At 33.3% G+C, this 21267-nt stretch overlaps 1 protein-coding gene across 10 annotated transcripts; it reads left to right on the top strand.

Annotated features, from left to right (window-relative positions):
- The first annotated feature begins 1781 nt into the window (after positions 1–1781).
- On the top strand, positions 1782–16297 carry LOC105343396 (protein kinase C and casein kinase substrate in neurons protein 1). Of its 10 annotated transcripts, none has more exons than XM_034478159.2 (13): positions 1782–1932; positions 6296–6554; positions 7412–7611; positions 7977–8114; positions 8395–8520; positions 8713–8813; positions 9329–9449; positions 9758–9993; positions 11170–11532; positions 12234–12260; positions 12500–12514; positions 12885–13078; positions 13886–16297. In XM_034478159.2, exons 2-13 carry the CDS (start codon positions 6347–6349, stop codon positions 13990–13992), a joined length of 1836 nt encoding a protein of 611 aa, XP_034334050.2. In that variant the 5' UTR covers positions 1782–1932; positions 6296–6346; the 3' UTR covers positions 13993–16297. The 10 variants fall into 10 exon arrangements, with proteins under 10 accessions (XP_034334050.2, XP_065941592.1, XP_065941595.1 ...); XM_066085520.1 differs by having other exon boundaries at positions 11095–11532; XM_034478188.2 differs by having other exon boundaries at positions 1783–1932; positions 11302–11532.
- Positions 16298–21267: the final 4970 nt, after the last annotated feature.

The raw sequence follows: 21267 nt of genomic DNA, 5'->3' as shown, positions 1-21267 counted from the left end.
AGGGAAATCTTGGAATTTTTTCATACTATTGAATGAACATCGTCTGAATCAAGAGATTTTTTAAAAATATCGAATAATTTAAGGAAACTGGCACTGCCAGTACCAGTTATCGGCTAAAATTTAACGTTTTCTTTCCGTACTTCCTTATTTCATGATATTTTTGGATAAAACTTGACACACCTTAAGGGTGTTGTTTACTCAGGGTTTGAGTTCTCAAATTCGGATTGTTATAAAGTTCAATGTCATGATTAAAATTTGTTCTAAATACAAAAAGTAATTGTGAAATGAATTATTATTGACATAATATTCGATATTTCTACTATATTATTAAATTATGCCCAAACAAAAATAGACTTTTTGCCAAACAGAGGAAATTCGGACTAAATTTTGCAGATTTTGTTTTCCGCTAAAACATTTTTGGCAGTACTCTAATATTAAAAGTTAAGAATTTATGTTTTGGTCTTTATAATTTTGCATATTTTCTGTTAGTTTTACCTCACCCATTCATTATAATAATCGTATGACACGAATTTAACAAATATTGAAAAATGCTTAAAATCGAGAAAAGACACCATATCTCAAAATTTTTATCATTGACCTCATATAAATCATGTGCCAACAGAATAATATCAATATAAGTAGTTTAGTACTATAAATCTTTTTGTATTATCATCATTCAATTTTTTGTAAAATTGGATCAAAAATGGGTTGGGATTTGAAAAGTGATAGAGGAAATTCGGACTGGAATATTTATAAAAATTGTGAACGAAAACTTAATGCTTTCCCTGTTTATCCATCTGTTAGATTCTATCATCATTTAGAACCCAAAACATACTGTTTTTGTGCTTTTTAGCACGCCCCGAATTTGCCATGTTTTACGATTTACTGAACAGTTATCGGCTTTGCTATAATAACATAGTAAAATCCCTGTACATGTTGATTTGATACTCTGCATAATGTAATATCAATTATGTCCCTTTTTGGGGCAGACTAAAGGTAGTTGGGGTTATAATACATAAACAAAACTCATAGAATTATTCTTTTGTAATCATACTGTAATACACAAAATCGTTGGCTTTTCAATACACAATATTGTGCAATCAGGCGTTCAACTTCGCTACGAATCTCTTGGAAATTACTGAATTCCTTTTGTTTATACATGTTATATGTATTGATATGTCAAATAAAAGAAGGGATATGATAACGTATCTCAAAGAGGTAATATTGTATTTTTAACTTGTTACGTCACTTCCCCACTGCTGTAACTAAAATCAGCGGTAAACAATGATCGTTTAAGCTCATGTATAAGACATATTCAAGAAAGTTTTCAAGCAAACTTACCTTTCTTTATTCGGAACAGACGACTGAATTAAAAAAGTTTGGATTGTCGCATGCTATAAACCCGAACTCTCGGTTAATAACTGGTCTTAGCCGATAATTGGTAAGTATAAAAAAACCCCAGAATATGCGGCAAAAATATCTTGGGACAGACTATTATGGTATTTTTAATGCTATCTGACCAATATAAGGTAAATCATGGAACTAGCATGTATGTTATCCTCTACTATAGGAATTATAAGTTGTTCATATTCTTTGCCAAAAGGATTTTTTTGACAATTTTAGGGGGCGCCCTAAATCCGCCACTGGTTACAAAAATAAAGTACATCGCTGGGATGAGATGCACATTGAGCTAATCAACCATGAAACATTTATATTTTAAATTTTCAATTCTTTTCTGCTTTTATTTAATGATCGTCTAAGTAAGAAAAGAAAGATCCGCCTACCTTGATCCAAAGCAGACGAAAATGAAATGAAATTATCTGACCAATCACATTAGCCGTTACGTTTCTTGTTAGATTAAACCACACCTTCGTTCTAGCAGCCATATTGGACTCTGTTAAAAAATTGCAACGAGTGTCAACAGAGAAATTGGTGAGTATTTTGACTATTTGATAATAACATCTGACAAAAATTCAGAGAAGGAACTTTAAATAGCTTTATGCGTTCACGACACAAACAACAAACTGTGCCCTGCTCTCTGTCAACCGCCATCATCTGAAAGGTGACAGCGGACCCTTATCATCATTCCTTACATGCCATTGGGTTGTAGCTGAACATTTCTATTTCCGTAAACATTGCCAATTCACTATTATCCCGTTATTTGTTTTGCATACCTAAGTAACAGAAAATTGGTTTATCTAAATGTTAAATCTTGGTGAAATTTGCGTTTACTTCCGTAGTCGTAACAGGTGTGTGTGTGGATTGGATGTGACCCCCGGGCCAGATATTTCTCACCTTATTACGGGCTGCTTCGTAAGGTGTATTCAATCGCAATTCTGCTTGAAGTATATAAGATATAAAACATGTATGCCGCATTTGTACACAATTTTTTATTCATTTATTGGGAAATAATGTTTTTGGATTGATGTCCCAATGACCAACTCCTTTGAAGTTGCACTATCTTTAAGCTGTACAGCAAACTGCATAATAACAAAAAGCAAACAGATAAGAAAGAGGTTTTTAATAACATTTGTTTGAAATTGTGTATGTAAATGCTGTCTCTTTTTTATGTGTTTCATGATTCATTGCGGCTTTGCCATATGGCGGAGGTGTGAGTGTATTTCAGTAGAATCCAGTTTCATGACAGTTTTCTATTGTTAAAAAGTTGATTGATAAGACATACATATTTGCTATATTTGTTATAAATTGTCAAATTTTTTTTTATGTCATGGAATGCCAAAACATGCTGTCACCTTTTCACCTCTTACACAGTCTTCTTTTGAGTTGATAAACGCTACATGTTCTGAGCATTGACAGTTCACTGTATTCACCTTGAACAGAAGGAGTAAAATTCCTATTATTTGTCTGATTTGAGGTATAAAATCAAGTTATAATCATTTTAGACATCATGACCATTTCCTCATTGTCCATGTTATAAAAATGTTAGAAATCTTGTTATCGTGATTGATAACTAGGAAGTCATCTTGTATGCATTAAATATCACAGATTCTATGTTCTGGTACTAGATTTTTTGCAAATATTGATCATATTAGGAGATTTATTTCCCAATGAACATAGCATATTTTAAGTTTTGAGTTAACTGTGTGTGTTTTTTTTGTGTTTTAAAAATGTTGTGACTTTGAATAATGAGAACCAGTTTTGTTAGTTACCTTGCTCAGGTGTGGTTGATTTCCGGTGTTTTATAATAAGTTGAATGCTCATTGAAGGGAGAGTGGGACTGCCGGGGGCATTTAAAATCTTGTACCTGTACTTGACCATCACCAGTGTCGTTTAAATATACAAGGGTAGAATTTGGTCGACACAACTTTACGCACCTTGCTCCAAATTAACACAGGCATGCCATTAAATACCCCATGTCCTATTAATAGGTAGGATCATATGTGTTGGGATGTCAGAAGAGTAAGGGGCATACAAACAGGGCAGTTATCCTTCATGTTGTCTTACACAGCTGATTGAACCTGACATTCTTGGGTAGGTGTGCTTAACAGTTAGGTGACACACCTAGTTTCATGCAGAGAGACTATAGGACACTGAAGTTGGACCAAATAATTTCATCTTCACAGCTGTAGCATTGCTATTAAGTTACTGTTGGAGTTCCGTTCTGTTGTGGGCACAAATAATCAATCAGTTTATATTATGATCATTAAAAAGCAAAAAATGAAATTACATGGATCTTTTTATATTTTCTAGGAAGGTTGAGTCATATATGCAAGCATTTGTCAATGTTATATCACTGGTATGCTTGTTAAAGATTACAGTGTTTATCATTTGATAATGACATGAAGTAAAAATTGATACTTTCAGTTTGATATTGATAATATACTGGTGTAAATTGCCATTCATGCTTCATATGTAGTTGAATGTAGAGAGACAGTCATACCGTAAATGTTTGACCCAAATTTTTGTGGATGGTAATTTTGTGGTCATGCTTTCTTGGTTTCATTGTTGAATTTCATGACGCGCACATTATAGTCCATTTACGGGATGAGGGTAGAATGGTGCAGTTCTATCAATAGGGAAGTACTATAGACTCCTATTAGCAATAACCTTCAGTAATCCACTTCAAGGTAGGCCTTTCTTGTTTTGTGTAAAATTTTGTGAATGCACCATTTTCGTTCTGTGAATGAATTTATTACAATACTCTGTGTGGGCTTTTCAAAACTGCATCAAAACCTGGTAGTAACTTGACACTGGAATTAGAATTAGTCTGAATGTTATTCGTATACGGTGAACGGCTCATGCATGGATGAGAAAGGAAGGAATGCCCTTCTTATTTGAAGAATTTGAGGCATGAAATTGCACCCAAGTGTATTAATTGTAAAGAAGGATAATTTTACATTAGGATGGTACAGTTCCTTTTTTTTACGCGAGACCCACCCCATTTTTTGTATCATAGAAGACAGAAATGTCACAGCCTGATGCCTTTATGGACTGAAAGGGCAGACCTATGACCGCATTTCTGAAAAGAAAGCATGCTGCTTTTGGCTATAAAATCAGATTATGCTTGCCTCAATTTGTTGCAGGTATTCATTTTAACTCATGAAATGAAGAACAAAATTTTGTTTATCATTAGGAAGCTGCAATCATCTGAAAATGCAGTAACAGATAGGCTTGCTGCAAAGGCTATCAATGTGAAGCAATTAACTTGAAGTATACATGTAGTTTTGGCAAGCTCTTTTCTAATCATTCTGTCTTGATGAATTAATCTTTCCTTGCGGGGACCTTCACCTTTTATCTGTGTAGAAGGACTTACCTTGGGTTAAATGTCTACATTAACCCGCAGAACAACTTCTGTGAGTAGTAGTTTATCTTTGTCAGTAGATGTTGTATCACTTGGTACCAGTATATTAGATGTGCGTGTCTTTTGCTGGAAACAAATCTCATTGACAAAATTCTTACTTTAACTACCTGTAACATAACAATAAATAGTATCAAAGGGTAGCACAAGCCATCTTTATGCAAACATGAAATGATGGATTTTGCTGAAAAATTCTTTCATTTGTCTTCCATTTGCATATTTTGTTGTTCAACAAAAAATTTAACGTAAATATTTTACAGTTAAAGTTTTAAATTGTGATTGATTGAAAATTTTAAAAAGAAAAGATACTGATTGTTTTTTATTTTATCAATTATAAGTGATGTGGATCGTTTGCTTAAATGTGCTTGCAGATCCCCCCCCCCCCACCCCCCAAAAAAAAGAAAAGAAAGAAAGAACTGATTTACTCTAATTATGGTTTAAAATGTTTGATTTTTGAGTTGAAATAAAAGCAATCATCAGACATGTTGAAAATACTTTCAATGATCTGAATTCAATTGGTTCTGACAACATCAATATTGGTACTCATAATCATGGTAATGTGATACACTATATGCAGTGAAGTTTTAGAACTCTACACTTGGCTTAGTCTGGGAAGGCCCATATAGATTTTTCCTCTTGTTTTTGGTTTTGCAAGTATTGATGTATGCATTTAAGTGGAAGGTTTTTTTTTTCATTTTGTACATTTTTTCTTTGGGTTTGAGATGAAATGATACCAATTCATCATGCTCAATGTGTATTGATCGTTTCTTCCAGGGCTTTTTTTTCCCATCTTGATACAAAAAAAAATGTTTGCAAATTATAGAAAAAAAAGGCCGGTAAAGGAGTTTCTAGAACTGTTCACACATACACATAGCTGAGACTGTGTACAAAGCAGGGGTTGTTTGACACACTTGTCAACTGTTTGTTCAGGATGAGCCTGTGTCTGCTACAGTCCTGAAGCCTTTGATTCTATTTATGTTATCACTTTACATGTCTTCCTTGACAGCCATCATGGTACATGGCTTGTGATTATCTGAATGACAAAGCAGCTCTGTACAGACACACACAGTCTATAGTGTATAATGTGGGGATTTTTCTGTACACTAAAACAGGGATGATCTCAAAAAAAGTAATCAAGCATTGTAGAATTTGTTTTTCCTGTTACAAGGAAGTAATTCCTATGTGTATCAAGTATGTAACAGTTGTATACCATTTTCTTGATGATGGTTTCAAAGGATTTACTCATTAATTTGTTCCTAAAGCATTTGAATTTCGGTGCACATGTATTACAGCACTAAAAAATTGATATCAAGTAAAAATGCATCAATTTTTTATCGTCCAGTGTTTCTGATTTGCATGTGTTAAAAGAAACTTTAAAATGTACTTGAATCACCAACAGAGTGTAGCAGGATGTGGGTTCAGGAGTCTTCAGATAAAACCAGTGTATGTATGAATTCTGGTTACTTTTTTTTGCAGCTGTGTTTCGCTTCTTTCTGTTGATGAGCTGGTACCCACAGTGTTGTGGAGATGTCGCTGAATGAGGAGTTGGTACAGGCCACTAACGACAGTTTCTGGGAAATTGGCAAGTACAGTCGTACTGTCAAGCGTATAGACAATGGCAAAGCCTTATGTGATAGTTTACGGCAGCTGATACAACAGAGGAGCGAAATAGAAACCTCCTACGCCAAAAACCTTTCTAGCTGGTCCAAGAAATGGAATGAATTTCTCGATAAAGGTATAAACATTTTTTTCTTAAGCCTGAGAGAGACTATAAATACATATGTTTACAATGCTTCAGTAAGGCATTTCTAAAAGTGAACCAAAATTTGATAGTCAGGTTAGAGTTTTATGTGAGATACAGAGCTCACAATTCTGTGTTGTGTAAACATTTTTTTAAATTTCAAGGTTTAGACCAAAAATAAATGTGACAAACACTACGAAATTTATATTTATGTTCAAAATGAATTAGCAGATAAAAGATCTGCTTAAAAAAGAACTTTTAATGGTACATTGAACCAATATAAACAAAAACATGCTCCTTTAAGATGTCAAATTCAGTGTCTGCAAGTGCTCACAGAAAATTGATTTGATTTGAATTTTCATATTGCTCAGAATTTGCTTACCGGGGTAATTTGAATTTTAATATTGCTCAGAATTCGCTAGAATGGTAGAAAAAAAATGAATAGATCCGAAATTCATGATACAGTTACAATATAGGAATAATTTTCAAATATAGTATAGTAAAAAGCAAGAATGCAAATGAGAATTTATTATTTATTGTTGACAATGAATTACATATAAAAAAAATCTGTGGGTTTCATAATTTTATGATGGCAGGGATTTTTAAAAAGAATTCATAACTATGACAAGACCCCCTCAAGCAATTTCCAGTTTTTAAGCATATGTAACTTAGTAATAAAGTACGGTAACCTTTGTTCTTGAGCAATCTAAATTCTTTAAACATCCATTCCATGGTAAAGAATAAGGAACCAGCATTATTTCTGGCGTCCAAGGAAATATTTGGTCTCTCATGAATACTAGCACAGTTGATTAGCTCAGAATTCTCTAATCTGCATTTATTTTTGGCTGTAGGTAATGAATACGGCACGATACAGGGTGGCTGGAGGGGCATGCTACAGGAAGCAGACAGCCTCGCAGATTTACACAATTTAGTCGCCGATAACTTAATGACAAAAGACTATCCCAGCATCAAGGCATGGCAGAAGGAAAACTACCACAAATCCATGATGCATTTCAAGGAAACAAAAGAGCTTGAGGAAGGGTTTAAGAAGGTAGTGTTTTATTTTTCTCTCTCTCTGGAACTTGACCTAGATTAGATGATTAATTAAAACGTATGAAATATTTGTATTGTTGTTTTCAGGTCTTTTTACTTGTGGTTGCATAAATTACCTTCATTTCATGCATATAAATAAAACTAAACTTGGTGCTTGAAATTTTGTAGGCTGTAACGGAGGAATAAAATGACCAAAAATTGAAATTTATATCATATTATGATTTTAAAAAAAGTCCATTATGGTCATGGAAAGGTTTCATAAACCATCTACAAAAACAGTACCTGGTAAAACATTGATCAGTATTATGATTTTAACTATAGACCATTGTTCTTTTGAAATTTAACCCACAATTAACATTTCAGGCTCAGAAACCATGGGAAAAGAAATACACAAAACTTATGCAAGCAAAGAAAGAATATCATGCTGCATGTCGGTCAGAGAAAAGTACAGCCAACCAGGAGAACAATGCAAGAGGAGACTCGGCAGTATCCCCCGATCAGGTACAGAGGTTTAGTGTAGAAGTTAAGACTATGGCAAGGTTATCATCTCATGCCTTTGTGAGTCTTGACCATCAATGGGTCATCTCATTAAGCTCTCTCAGGCGTAAGAAAAATTCAAGTCCTATATTATTATTAACCAGTAGATAAATATTTGCTTGTTTAAAATGTTTAATATATAGTAAAAATGACTTTTTGTTTTTAATGTTGAGGGAATTCTTCTCTTATGGTGCCTTTGTCATGCCTGCGTATGATTTACCCTCCTCTTCTCTGTCTTTTTTAGTTAAAGAAAATCCAGGAAAAATTAAAGAAATGCCAAGCAGATGTAGAGGCAACAAGGGATAAATATGAAGCCTCTTTGAATGACCTCAACAGTTATAATGCCAAATATATTGAAGATATGAATGAGGTTTATCAAATTTATCTTTTATCTTCACAAATGTTACAGCCAGTTCATGATTTAAAATTCGAAATTTGTTCAGTTATTTGTTCACAAAGTAGAAATAACAACTCAAAATTTTGAAAAGATTTACTTGTACATTTGGAATTGATTGAAGATTTATTAATAAAAAGATGACTTATTAAAACTGGAATTTTTCAGGTGTTTCAAAAATGTCAAGATTTTGAGAAGTCAAGAATTGAGTTCTTCAAGAAGACTATGTTTGAGATACATCAACATCTTGATCTCTCTGTTGAACCAAGGTTGGCAAATTAACACATAGTTTCTGAGAGATATCTGGCATCTTATTAACTTTATTATTGTAATATTTAGTTCTCAAACTTGAAAATAAATATGACTGCCATCTCGAGAAAGGGGCCCTTAGATCATTTTCAAACCAATTATTGGCCCAAAATTGAGGATACATTATCAGGCTATTTTTGGATTTTTCTTTTAATAGCATGCAAAATACAATTGAATGCTTTTCAATAAAGTCATAGTATATATTTTTAATTGCAAATAGAAAAATATCATAAAAATATAATTTTGGAATTATGTAGTGGAAATCTTCACAATTGTATTTCCTGATGTGGCCCATATAGGCCTCTTGTTTTAAACAACTTATCACGGAAAATAGTTTGAATACAAATTCACTCGCCCCTTTACCACAATGTTCTATGCGCCAGGGGGTGCCAATTATTGATAATGTGGTGGCTGTTCTTTGATGTGTATATTTTGTGTAATACAAGTCTATCCTTAAACAATAATTGCATTGTAGGTTCTCACAAGTGTACACTAGTCTACACAGCACTATAGGACAGATAGACTCCGACAAAGATCTGAGATGGTGGTCAACGAACCATGGATCTGACATGCCCATGAACTGGCCAACATTTGAGGTTTCATTGATTTCATCAATGCTCAATTTTGTAGAGAAATATGCAGTCATAATGTATAACCTTTTAAAATGTATTGGTAGACAATAAGTAATTTTCAATTGAATGTTAGTTGCACATGTAGCAAAAACATTATGGTCTTGTTTTGGAAATTATTTATTTTTATGGACCTTAAAAATATAGAATTTTTAGTTAAAAATTAACATGGATAAATGTATGTAAGAATGTATCTTTCTGTATTGCAGGCCATGAAATGACTATGAGTTGTAAAATAGAAATCTTTGACTTTAACTCTTATGTTCACTGCTCAGGAGTATTCACCAGAACTACAAAACATTTCCAAAAAGAAGGATTCGGGAATAGGAGGCGGCAGTGATGGCATTACTATCACCAGTATTCGCCACAAACCAGACGGCTTTGATCAGCAGCAGTCCAGCCCGCTCAACACTCACAGACAGACCTCCAACAACGAGTCCCAGCGGTCATCATCGGGCTCCATTCAGCAACAGCAGCAGCAGCAGCAGCAGCAACAATCTTCCACACTTAGGTAGGTACCCCAAAACTTAGTGGGCAGGGAGCTTTTAATGCCTAACAACAGAAAATAGGATGAATTTGAACTTAATCAACCTTCAGATATGTTCATGTATTGCACTTGAGGCACATTTTGTTTCTGTAGAGTACTCGACAAGTCTTTCACTGTGCATACCATATTCTTTTGTCATTTGGTTGAGGCTTTCTTATATGAATTTTCATTGCCTTTTTTTGAAAAGTAGGCCATATCTTTGTTCAAGTCCACTGATACAAACAAACCTAAAAACGTAAAAAGTACATAAAGAAGTCAAACATTCAGATATTTGAAAGTTAACAAAGTTCTGTAATTTAATTTTCTGGTGCAAAACGGTTGAGTATAGCAAAATGAGGCAGGTGGTAACAGCAAGTGATGCTTGTTGCATGAAGGTACAAGTAGGCAATAATTCAATAATCAAGATACTTCACACAGTCACAATGTCAAACAGCATCATCATTGCCAATTAGAAATTACAAATCAAACACACTTCCTCAATGGTATAAATTAAGCTGAAGGTACCAATCAAAGGCACTTCCTCAATGTCCTCAGTGGTATTAATCAATGAGAAAAAATATTTTTTTTTTTTTTTCAATCTTTGAACTTCTCAATGAGAAGAGTCAATATAAGGACTAAAAATTATCAGTGGCTTGATGGTCTGTAAATTTTTGATGTAAACATACTTTTGGACCAATTATTATTATTATTTTTCCAGTGTGATTCTTTATTTGATCAGTAAAAATTCTAATTAAAAGCCTAAATAAATACTGCAAAAATATTAACCTGTTATTTTTAACCTTAAATATATTTGAGAACAATGCTCTTTATCTCAACCAGTAGTGCAGAAGGATATGGTAATCAAAAGTTGACTTCACTGTAGGTAGATTGGTTTTGTCATCTGAAGACATGTAACACCTTTAGCATTATTTCAGGAGTATTAGATGTTACTTCTTAACAACAATCAGTTATCTTTAAAAAAAAAAATTGATAACTACAACAAGTAGAATCAATCATAGTTGATCGAGAAATAGGAGAATCATTGTGTCAACTTTGACATGGGCAACCTTGACCTTTTCCCCTTAGTGTCCAGTCACCTCTGAATTCTGTCTGGAGAATTGTTGCCTTTACTCTTAGAAATCTTCATGACAATTTTATCAGGAAAATTTCATTTGATGGATTCTCCTTGCGCAAGAAGTCGAAAGATAAGTCCTCAAAGCGAAAAACTTTGATTGAGAAAGAAAGCAATGCTGGTGAGTCAGAGGAAGTAAAGAGAAATTCTGATCCCTCCAGACTGCAGCAGCCCCCTGACTCTGCCCGCCTTGCCCAGATGAACACTGAAGTCTCGCAGGCTGACATTGTACGGCATCAACCAGGGGGAGAGAACTATGTCAGGTCACCGTCCTATGATGAGTCACTGAATCCATTTGGTGACGACGAGGACGAGGGTGGCGGACAAAAATCCAACAATACGGCGGAGTCTCACGTATATCAAGCCATAGATGAAGCTCGGGAAGGACACAAGTAAAAACATTATGTACCTCTCTTGGAATGCTGCATCATGCTGCGTTTATCTTAGATCTTGCAAATGAAAGTAGCCCTCACTGACTACACTATTGGAATGATGTGCGTGTGCCTATGTATTTCTGTAGCACCGTATGATACTGAGTATGACTTATCCTCAAACTATCTTATTATAAGTCCTAAGTAAACCTTGTTTGTTTTACCTAGCATTTATATTTCTTGGAATTTATTATTGCTTGTCCACATTCTGTACAGTATGAAAATGAAACTGAATAGAAGTTAGAAGACCCAATAACTCCTAGATATAGATTTTAACCAAAATAATCTTGATTTATGAATATACATATATATATGTCTATGTATTGACTAACAAAACTGGGGGGTGGGGGGTGGTGGGGATTTCCAAACATGTTTCTAATTCTGAACTGTATATATTGCTCTTTGAATAATTTTTGAAGAATAAAGCATTTGATCATCTTTCTGCTATGTGACATCTTGGCAGATTTGATTACTATGAAAATGATTACTCATATGCAGAAAAATGATTTTAAAAAGAAAAAAATTAAATTAAAAACACATTGGCAAAATTTCTTCTCAAACATTCTAAATGCACATACACTTTGGCTGAGACACTCAGTCTGCCTCTTGCCTTTATCTTGTTTCCAACTTCTCTATGATTTGCTTTTTGTATTTATTTGCAGGTCTTATACTAATTACACATATTTCAGGTTTGTTTTTAAGTCTTTTGCGTATGGTGTTGTCAGGTGTTTTAAACTGTACTAAGCTCTCCCATTTTCAGTTGGTAAATTACATTTATTTTACAATTTCAAAGCTCCCCATGTGCAATATGAAGATCTTGACGTTTAGTATGTGTTGTTTCTATTTTTATTATCTATCTACAGATGTATCAGTCTAATTTGTTGCTGTATTATTTTTCTGTAATTCTGTATTATGAATTTCCAATTAGCATGTGGACATCCTGGTACAGTAAAAACAAATATTTTGTCTACTTATTTTTGTTATCATAATGTGTTTTATATGGGAATTAAGATTATTTGTAATTTCTACCAAATTTTCAAATAATTTTTTTTTTATTAACTTGCACGATATTAACAAAAGTAATTTTGTTGTTGTTGTAAAGTAATGATATAGACAATTATGTTTTGTTAGCTGTCATCAATAATTCAATTTCATTATTTAAAACAATTCAGTTAAAAAAGTATGCAGTAAATATGCAGGAAACCTTTAACATTAATGTTTAAACTGTTTTTTTATCAAGAAGATTTATGTCGACTTAATTTCTTATACCAGTATTCAATTTCATGGTCTTTCCCCCGTTTTTTTTTTTACAGCAAGGAGCCAGAAAGGAAAGTGGAGGCGGCACCTGAAGAGGAGGACAATAACCCATTTGCTGAGGACGCAGATGAGACCCCCTCCCCGTCCCAAGAGGACTCGCCCCGACAGATGAACGGGAAGGAAGGGGTGCCAGTCAGGGCATTGTATGACTATACTGTCACAGAAGAAGACGAACTGCCTCTCAAAGCTGGTGAGTTTTTGCACAAAGGTGAAGGTTGTTGGGATTGATGTGTTCCAAATTTATAGACTACTGTCACTGGTTTCTTTGGGATGTCAAGCATGCATTCTTTCTTTTGAATTAATTCATATTTCTGACTTGAAATGCTGTACACAGCAGTAGTTGCCATATCAGATACATGTACCAGAACCAAGAGAGACATTAACATCAAGAAACTGATCGATCTTTTAGATACTGAATAAAGTATTCAATTTTATTATGTTGGTCAATTTGAATTAAATTGATCAATGAAAGAAAGAAGATATAAATTTTTATCTGAATCACGTAACTCTCTTTGGCTATTTCCGAAGACAAAACTTTGGCTAATGATTTAAGTAGGCAGATCCTACTGTGTTCGGTTCAAATAAATTGTTGTACAAAAATCAAATTGCACTATGTTAAATCTGCCTCGGTCCAACAGTCACACCGTTTTCATATTCATATCAGAGTGGGGGTATCAAAAGTGAGCATTGGCTCACAGATTCTCTTTTTTTTTGGGTGGGGGGGGGGGGGTTTAAATGCCCACAGGGAGAGTTTCTGTTTGTTAAGTAAGACAAGCAAGTTGCACCATATTCAAGACGAATGAAATGTATAACAGATTTTTAGAAAACTTGGCTTATGAAACAAAACACAGAGGCATTCAAGTTCTTCCTGTGAACATTTCAAGGGCAGACTATCCAATCTAAAGATACAAGCAGTATTTACGAAGACTAGACTTGCATGTAAAAAGTTTTGAAATAGGGTTGCTTTTAAACACGTATAATTTTGCTGTTGTAAAAGGTGATGTTTTTGTCAAACTGTCCGAGGAAGATGAGCTGGGATGGTGTAAAGGATACAAGGACGGCCGGGAAGGATTGTATCCAGCCAACTATGTAGAACCTGTGTAGATCTCCAAAATCCTTCCAGCGTTTGCATCAGAGGAATACGTCCTACATGATGGTCAAACACTCTAATAACCATGATCAAACTTTGTTATACAAAGCATTGGAATGGGATTGCGATGGCGAGGTGGCTGCAGCTTGTTACATCATGATATAAATGATATTACACTTGTTATTTCATTACTGTTACATAATGGTTATTGCCAGGTAGTACTTGTTTGTGTCTGGTTGTCTTTATGAACAGTATATAAGAATGTAGGTTGTTTTTTCATGTATCCTCAATAATTTTATAATCAGAATCTGCTGTAGATTTTTTTCCCCCCACTCCCTCTATTCTGTATTCGCTGTGTTGAACAGAATGAGGTAGAATAAACGTGATATTGTTATTAATTACAAAGAATTGTGTTATCATGTGACATCTCCCTACCTTTCCCCTAGACAAATTTGACTACAAATATGCCCTGTGTGATATATCTCTCTTGCCACCACCAGTACAAAATCAAAAGGGAAATACATGTATATGTACTATCTTTAGGTCAGCGTCCTTTCTTGTTTATGTATCAGTCTTTTTACTAAGAACCTCTCTTTACATTCGTGAAATGAAATTGTTAGGCACGTTTGTTTAGTTGATTTCTGTATTCAAATATTGACATATATTTGATGAATTTTCTCAGAAATTTTCATTCTTAGAACTGTAGATAACTACCTCAGGTTGGCAATTTCACTGTACATGTAATTATCTCGTCATATCTTTTCCTTAATTGTTCTTGCTACGCACTTGATAAGCATTTTATTATCAACATCATGGTTAAATGTGCAACAATCTACAGTATTGAAGGGACGGTCTTGGGAAGACTTCTAGCTGGCTGATTTGAATGAGCTTCCATTTTTCATGATCCTATTGGTGTTTGATCTCCATTTTTTTTTTTTTTTTTTTTTACATTCCATGCTTTTTTTCTGATTGTAGGCCTGACATTATAAGAATTAGAAAAGTCATCATATCATCTGTAGTTTTTTAGGTCACCTAAGTCACTCAGGTGGTTTAGATAAAACATGTATATTAGTCATCTTATCTTAGGTTATCTATTAAAACATACACATACACCGAACTTGAAAGTTAACAAATATGGGAAATAATTTCCTATTAGAGTTTTACACCTTTTCAGTACATGTATTAGGTCATGACTCTATTATGATCTTAAGGTTTTCCGCCAAAATTTTAGGCTTCATATAGTCCTTTTTGAAAGATTTCAGACAGAGGGGTGATCTTCATTACAATTTTTACTCCAGAATAAAAATTAAATGGGATTCCTCGACAGATATGGTTTTCAGGTGAACGTTAAGGCCCATTGGCCTCTTGTTTTAATGATAAATATAGATTTATTTTATCAAAGAAACAACATCAAATTTCCATTTTGTGATGTAAATACTTGGGAAAGGCCATAACTTACATTTAGATACCACATTCTTTTCTTTGTTGAATTAACTTTTACATGTATTATAACAGATCCTGTGGTCTGTTGATTTCAGTCTATGTGCAGAAGATTGCCATAAACATTAAAATAGCATTATTTGCATGACATGGTGGTTTAATTTTTCGTAATCATGGAAACATGGTGGTAATTCAAGTTCAGTTTTCACATTAGCGTTTTGTACTTGGTATGAAGTCCCTATTGGTTCATGTCTCCTTCTCGTTTTTTCATTTCCTATCCTCCATAAAGGATATCATTTATGTTTCTGTGGAAGTGTTCCATGTTTATCAGTGTATCCATTGTATGATAATTATGTTCCATATTTTGTGCCAGTGCTATAGATTTCATATATGCAAAATTATGGATGGTTTAGATTGTATAGTGTTCAATGTGTATTGCATTAGAGTTGTACAGTTAAAGCAGGTTCACAGGTGTTTCCCTTCATTGCTGCTATTGTTAAAATGATATAAATGGAGGCAACTTTAGTTATCAAAAATGTGAAAAGTGATGTTCAATTGCATAAAGTTGTTTCTAATAAGCAGAAGCTAGGTTGCATATTTATTTTAAGTTAGTTTAATGTTCAACTGATTCTTAATGATTCGAATATTTATGTATCTAAGATGACTTCAGAATTACTGTTAATCCCACTGAAGAAGAAGAAGAAGAAGCTTGGACTGCTTTAATGGTATTGAAGAGTGTTATTAATGTATTTTCATATAATATGAACTGTGTACAAGATACATATATATATAAAAATATATCAATTGTGTAGCTGGGAAATTGACAGTTATTTATTACTGAACAAAAAATACTGCAATAAATAATTTCTAACAATGACATCAATATAGTTCATCTTTTGTATCTTCATTATTCATAGTGCCTGTTAATAAGTCATTTTCTCATCTGCTTCCATAGTCTGTACCAAGTGATTGTTTCTATCATATTTAGACAATTTAATTCCTGTGAAAGATAATACATTTGAAATAGATGAAAGGAATACTATTCAAGATATCTTCATTGACTAATTATCATTTTTCACTTGGAAAAAACTCACAGGAACGAAAACAGCTTTTTAAGGATAAAAGAGATGGGATCACAGGGGCATCGTATCCGCTCTCTTTCTCTTTCTCTCTCTCTCTCTCTCTCTCTCTCTCTCTATGATATAATATATATTATATATATATATATATATGTCATAGAATGTAGAGCGAATACGATGGCCCCTGTGGATAATGAAAAGGAAAAAGATTAAATATCAATAAATCTAGCTGATATTTAAAAAAAAAAGGTTATTCAAAACATCATATAATTAACATATCATCGATTTGTAACCCTTAAATGTGTTCAATACTTGGAATATGTTGACTCTAACAGGCGTATACATCTCAAGCCCTCCAAATAGTGTCGTGTTAGAACAACAAGGTCTGAATAAGGTCTTATATTGGAAAACAAACCAATTTTAAACAATAAAAACGTGGAAGAATGACCCACTATACATTAAAAATATCATAATGATTTTGTATCCCAACAATTGAATGTTTTGAAAAAGAAATACAAGTCCGTAAATTTGTACCACAACCGTAGACACTATCACTTTTTGGTAAGTTCATCTTAATGGAAGAGCCACTGTAACAGCCACAAGCGTGAACTTTGATTTTCGCTTGATACGTTGCAGTTTACAGAGTTAAACGTTTTGGCATCATAATAAAACTCGTCATTTTAATCTTTGAGTATTAAGATCAAGATCCATTCAATGAAAGGTGTAATTCAAGATATAAACTCGTTTAATGATGCTTCATAACAATATCTTTGTTTCATAGGGTGTACCGGGGCTGATTTTTTTGGCAAACGCAATGAAAAATTATGTTTTAAACAATCATTTTCTTTGAAATATGAAGGATAAAAGTAACAAATATTAGAGTTTTGTCCATTTTTGACTAATGGAAATATAGAATGCCTACAGTCTCTCCAAAAAAAACGGCATTAAACAAGCTCTTGGCCTCCTCTTTTAAATGATGTTTAACCTGTTGAAAGCTACGGCAGCTATAACACTATAATTTAATTTTGGTTGTACATAACGCGGCATTTGAATGGATAGAAAAAAATTAGTTGAATTTGTATAACCTGGTTTGCACGTCACAAAGAAGGTTGAAAATGCATGAATTACTTTTACACTTGATAGGTTTTGTGAATTTTTTTTTATAGTTTTTGAAGCAGATTAAATTGCCTATTTATCATCGTATCATCATAGAGTTTGTCTATTTTCGACGATTATTCAAGCCACAGCATAAATGAAAAACATTTAACAGCGTTTTCACTAGACACATTTCCTCCGTTTATGTCAGCAAAAGTAATAATTAAATATTAACATATGATATTTTCTCTTCAAACTTGTAACATGTACATGTATGTTCTTCCTACCTGCGAAAAAGGCAGTAAGTTAAACAAAAGCATTACATATACAACGTTTTGCAATAATATTTTTCGTTTAAAGAAATTAATGAAATTGTTCATGACCAAATATGATGTTTGAAATTAAATTCAAGAACATGGATATCAATTATTATGTAATTGTGCTTTTATGCAAGTTATATCGTATTAACATAAAATAAATGTAAATATCAATTGCGAGAAGAAATGTTTTATCTGTTTCATTGTCAATTGCCCTCACAGGAACTGTGATATAGACTATAGCAATCATCTCACCTGGTCAAATTCCCGTTTCGCACACATTTTTTCGATACCTAATTTTCAAAGTGTGCAAAACGGAAACAAACCCAGGCAAGCAATTGCTTAAATAAACGACACACCACAGTGCATGTATATGGTATTCAAAATAAGTTATAAATGCTAAAAAAAAAGTTTGTTGTTGACTATGATTGGATTTAGAATAAACTTTAGAGAGGCATGGTCACGAATTTGGTAAAAATTTTACTTTTCCGTTTTGTTGCTTACAATGCTCCAGTAAGGCATTTCTGATAGTCAACCAAAGTTTGAGCGTCAGGCGTCGAGTTATTATATTACGACACCAAATGCGTTTGGTGGAATCGCACCTTACGAATTTCTACTCGAAAATATGGAAAGACTCCTTGGAGAGAGTACCAAAATTGCGGACGTACAGGACCTTCAAGACCGATTTCGGCTTAGAAAATTATATAACGTTTAATCTGAGCAAAGCAGAAAGATCACACATGGCTCAACTTAGAGCAGGGGTCTACCATTAAGAATCGAATCAGGACGATACGTAGGAGAACCTCCGAACGAGCGATTATGCATTCTATGTACCCAACAAGTCATTGAAAATGAACTACACTTTGTGTTTGACTGTTCGTTTTACAACCAGTGTCGCATTGAAATCCTTGGCGAACAGCTGCTATAACCAGCACTATTTGACCGTGATAGGCGTGTTTAACTATTAGCCATAAATCTAGACAATTATCAAAATTGGTTTTTAAAAGCATACCGAATTCGGAGATAATTTCTTTAGCCTATATTAGATAATTTATTCATTTTTCGATATTCACCTTGATGTAACATTTTAATTTAATAAATACCATAACCCCAATATTATTTAATAATTTCTACACTTGTATAACTCGTGATGAACTATAATTGTTATTATTATACCTTCATGTTAAATACTGAAATCTGATTGGTTTAGACGCAGTTCATAATATGTTCTATTACCCTCAGCGTTAGCGACGCACTTAGCAACGGGTAACATTACGAATTGTTACATGCACGAAACCAATTATTTAATAATTTCTACACTTGTATAACTCGTGATGAACTATAATTGTTATTATTATACCTTCATGTTAAATACTGAAATCTGATTGGTTTAGACGCAGTTCATAATATGTTCTATTACCCTCAGCGTTAGCGACGCACTTAGCAACGGGTAACATTACGAATTGTTACATGCACGAAACTCATGCGCGTACGGTTCGCCTTAGAATTCACGTTATTCCTATTTAAAAGCAGTGATGTTTTCTTTAAAATTAAGACATTCAGTATAACAAAATAAATAGTGCCTGTTTGGGAGGATAACAGTTGAAATTGACACCCCGAGAAAACCATTGTCAACCGACGCGAAGCGGAGGTTGACAATGGTTTTCGAGGGGTGTCAATTTCAACTGTTACCCTCCCAAACAGGCACTATTTATATAATATTACCAAAGGTGACTTGTAGGCCCAATGGGCTGAATGCCCAATATTAATGTACAAGTAGTTGTTTGAGATTTGTATTATATGGCACAATTCTACATAATATGTGCATGTCACTATAGTAAATAAATTACTTACACTTATATAGTGAGATACAAAGCTCACAATTCTTTGTCATATAAATAAAGCACAGGTAATATTTTGAAGTTTCCAGGTTTAGACCTAAGGTCAATGTGACAAGTGCTAGTAACTGTTCGTTTATGTTCAAAGCTAATCACCAGATAGAAAAATCATCCTGAAAAAGAACTTTCTACGGTATATTGAATAAATGTAAACAAAACCATGACACGAGCCTTGTTTACATAACAAAGAATTGTGAGCTCTGTATCTTGCTTACAACTCTAAAAACTGACCCTTTTTGGTTGATCATAAGAAATATCTCACCAAAGCATTGTAAACAAAAATGGAAAAATCAAATTTGACCAAAATTGTGACCATACCTCTTTAATGCAACTATATCTGTTTCCTTCTCATCACTCAAAAGGATGAATATTGAGTATATGATTTTAAATAAAATAAAATTTACCTAAGATCAATCATAGGACAAACCCTTTTTAATCATTAAGATTTACTTTTATAACATGTATATAACACTTTTCTAAAATCAGTCACCCATAGAAAATTCAGAATTTTAGCTAAGTGGGAATTAAGACACATATACGAAAGATTGTTGCTTAAAGAGTTTACAACCACTTTTGTTATCATTTTATCTCACCTGTCAGGTGAGATATTTATCTTTCAAAAATAAATTCCTAACTTAATTTGAAATTTCTCATCGGAATAAAAGAACATGACAGGATTTGATAAAATCCGATTGGAGAACTTAATTTCCTATAAGAAAGCTACCTGTCTAAATCAAATTCCTACGGGAAATGCCATTCTTCTATTGAGAATATAATTCCTCTAGGATTTTTTCTTAGAAAATCCTATAGGATTGTCATTTTTCCTGTGGGAGAATCGTTTCTCCTATGTGAATTATCATTTTCCTATGGGATATTAATTTCTAAAGGTAAATCTCTCATCTGTCAGGTGAAATACACTAAAAACAAAAATGGCTATATACTTTCTAAACAACGACCTATCATTTGGTATATAGGGATTTTTCCGAAACTGTATCTTAAGCCGGTGCAAAAATGCCACCTTGGTAGATGGCATAACATTGAAAGAAATTAAAGAAAATTTACAATGTGTGACTAATAGTATTGGGGATGAATTTCATTATATTTTAGAATGTACACATTTTGTAAACGATAGAAAAATGTTTTTGCCCAAGTGATATTATGAAAACCCAAATATTATAAAATTTAACGAGCTCATGAATATTTTGAATGTAGAAAAACTAAAAAAACTTGTCAATATTTATTAATAGAAAATTTTCAAAGTCTGTTCTTCCAGAAACCAACTTTAACAACCTATTGTATTGTAATTTAAACCTTTTTTCGTCATTATTACTCCTACTGTACATGTGATCCTTGACTGTGTTTGTGTACATTTGTATATACTGATTTTGAACCTCAAATACCGGTGAACTGGTCTTGAGTGAATAAAGAATTGAAATTGAATTGAAAAATTGGCACTGGCA

Source organism: Magallana gigas, chromosome 5 (assembly GCF_963853765.1).
Source record: "Magallana gigas chromosome 5, xbMagGiga1.1, whole genome shotgun sequence".
NCBI lineage: Eukaryota > Metazoa > Mollusca > Bivalvia > Ostreida > Ostreidae > Magallana > Magallana gigas.
Note: the sequence above shows the minus strand (reverse complement) of the source record. Positions and strands in the feature narration are given on the sequence as shown.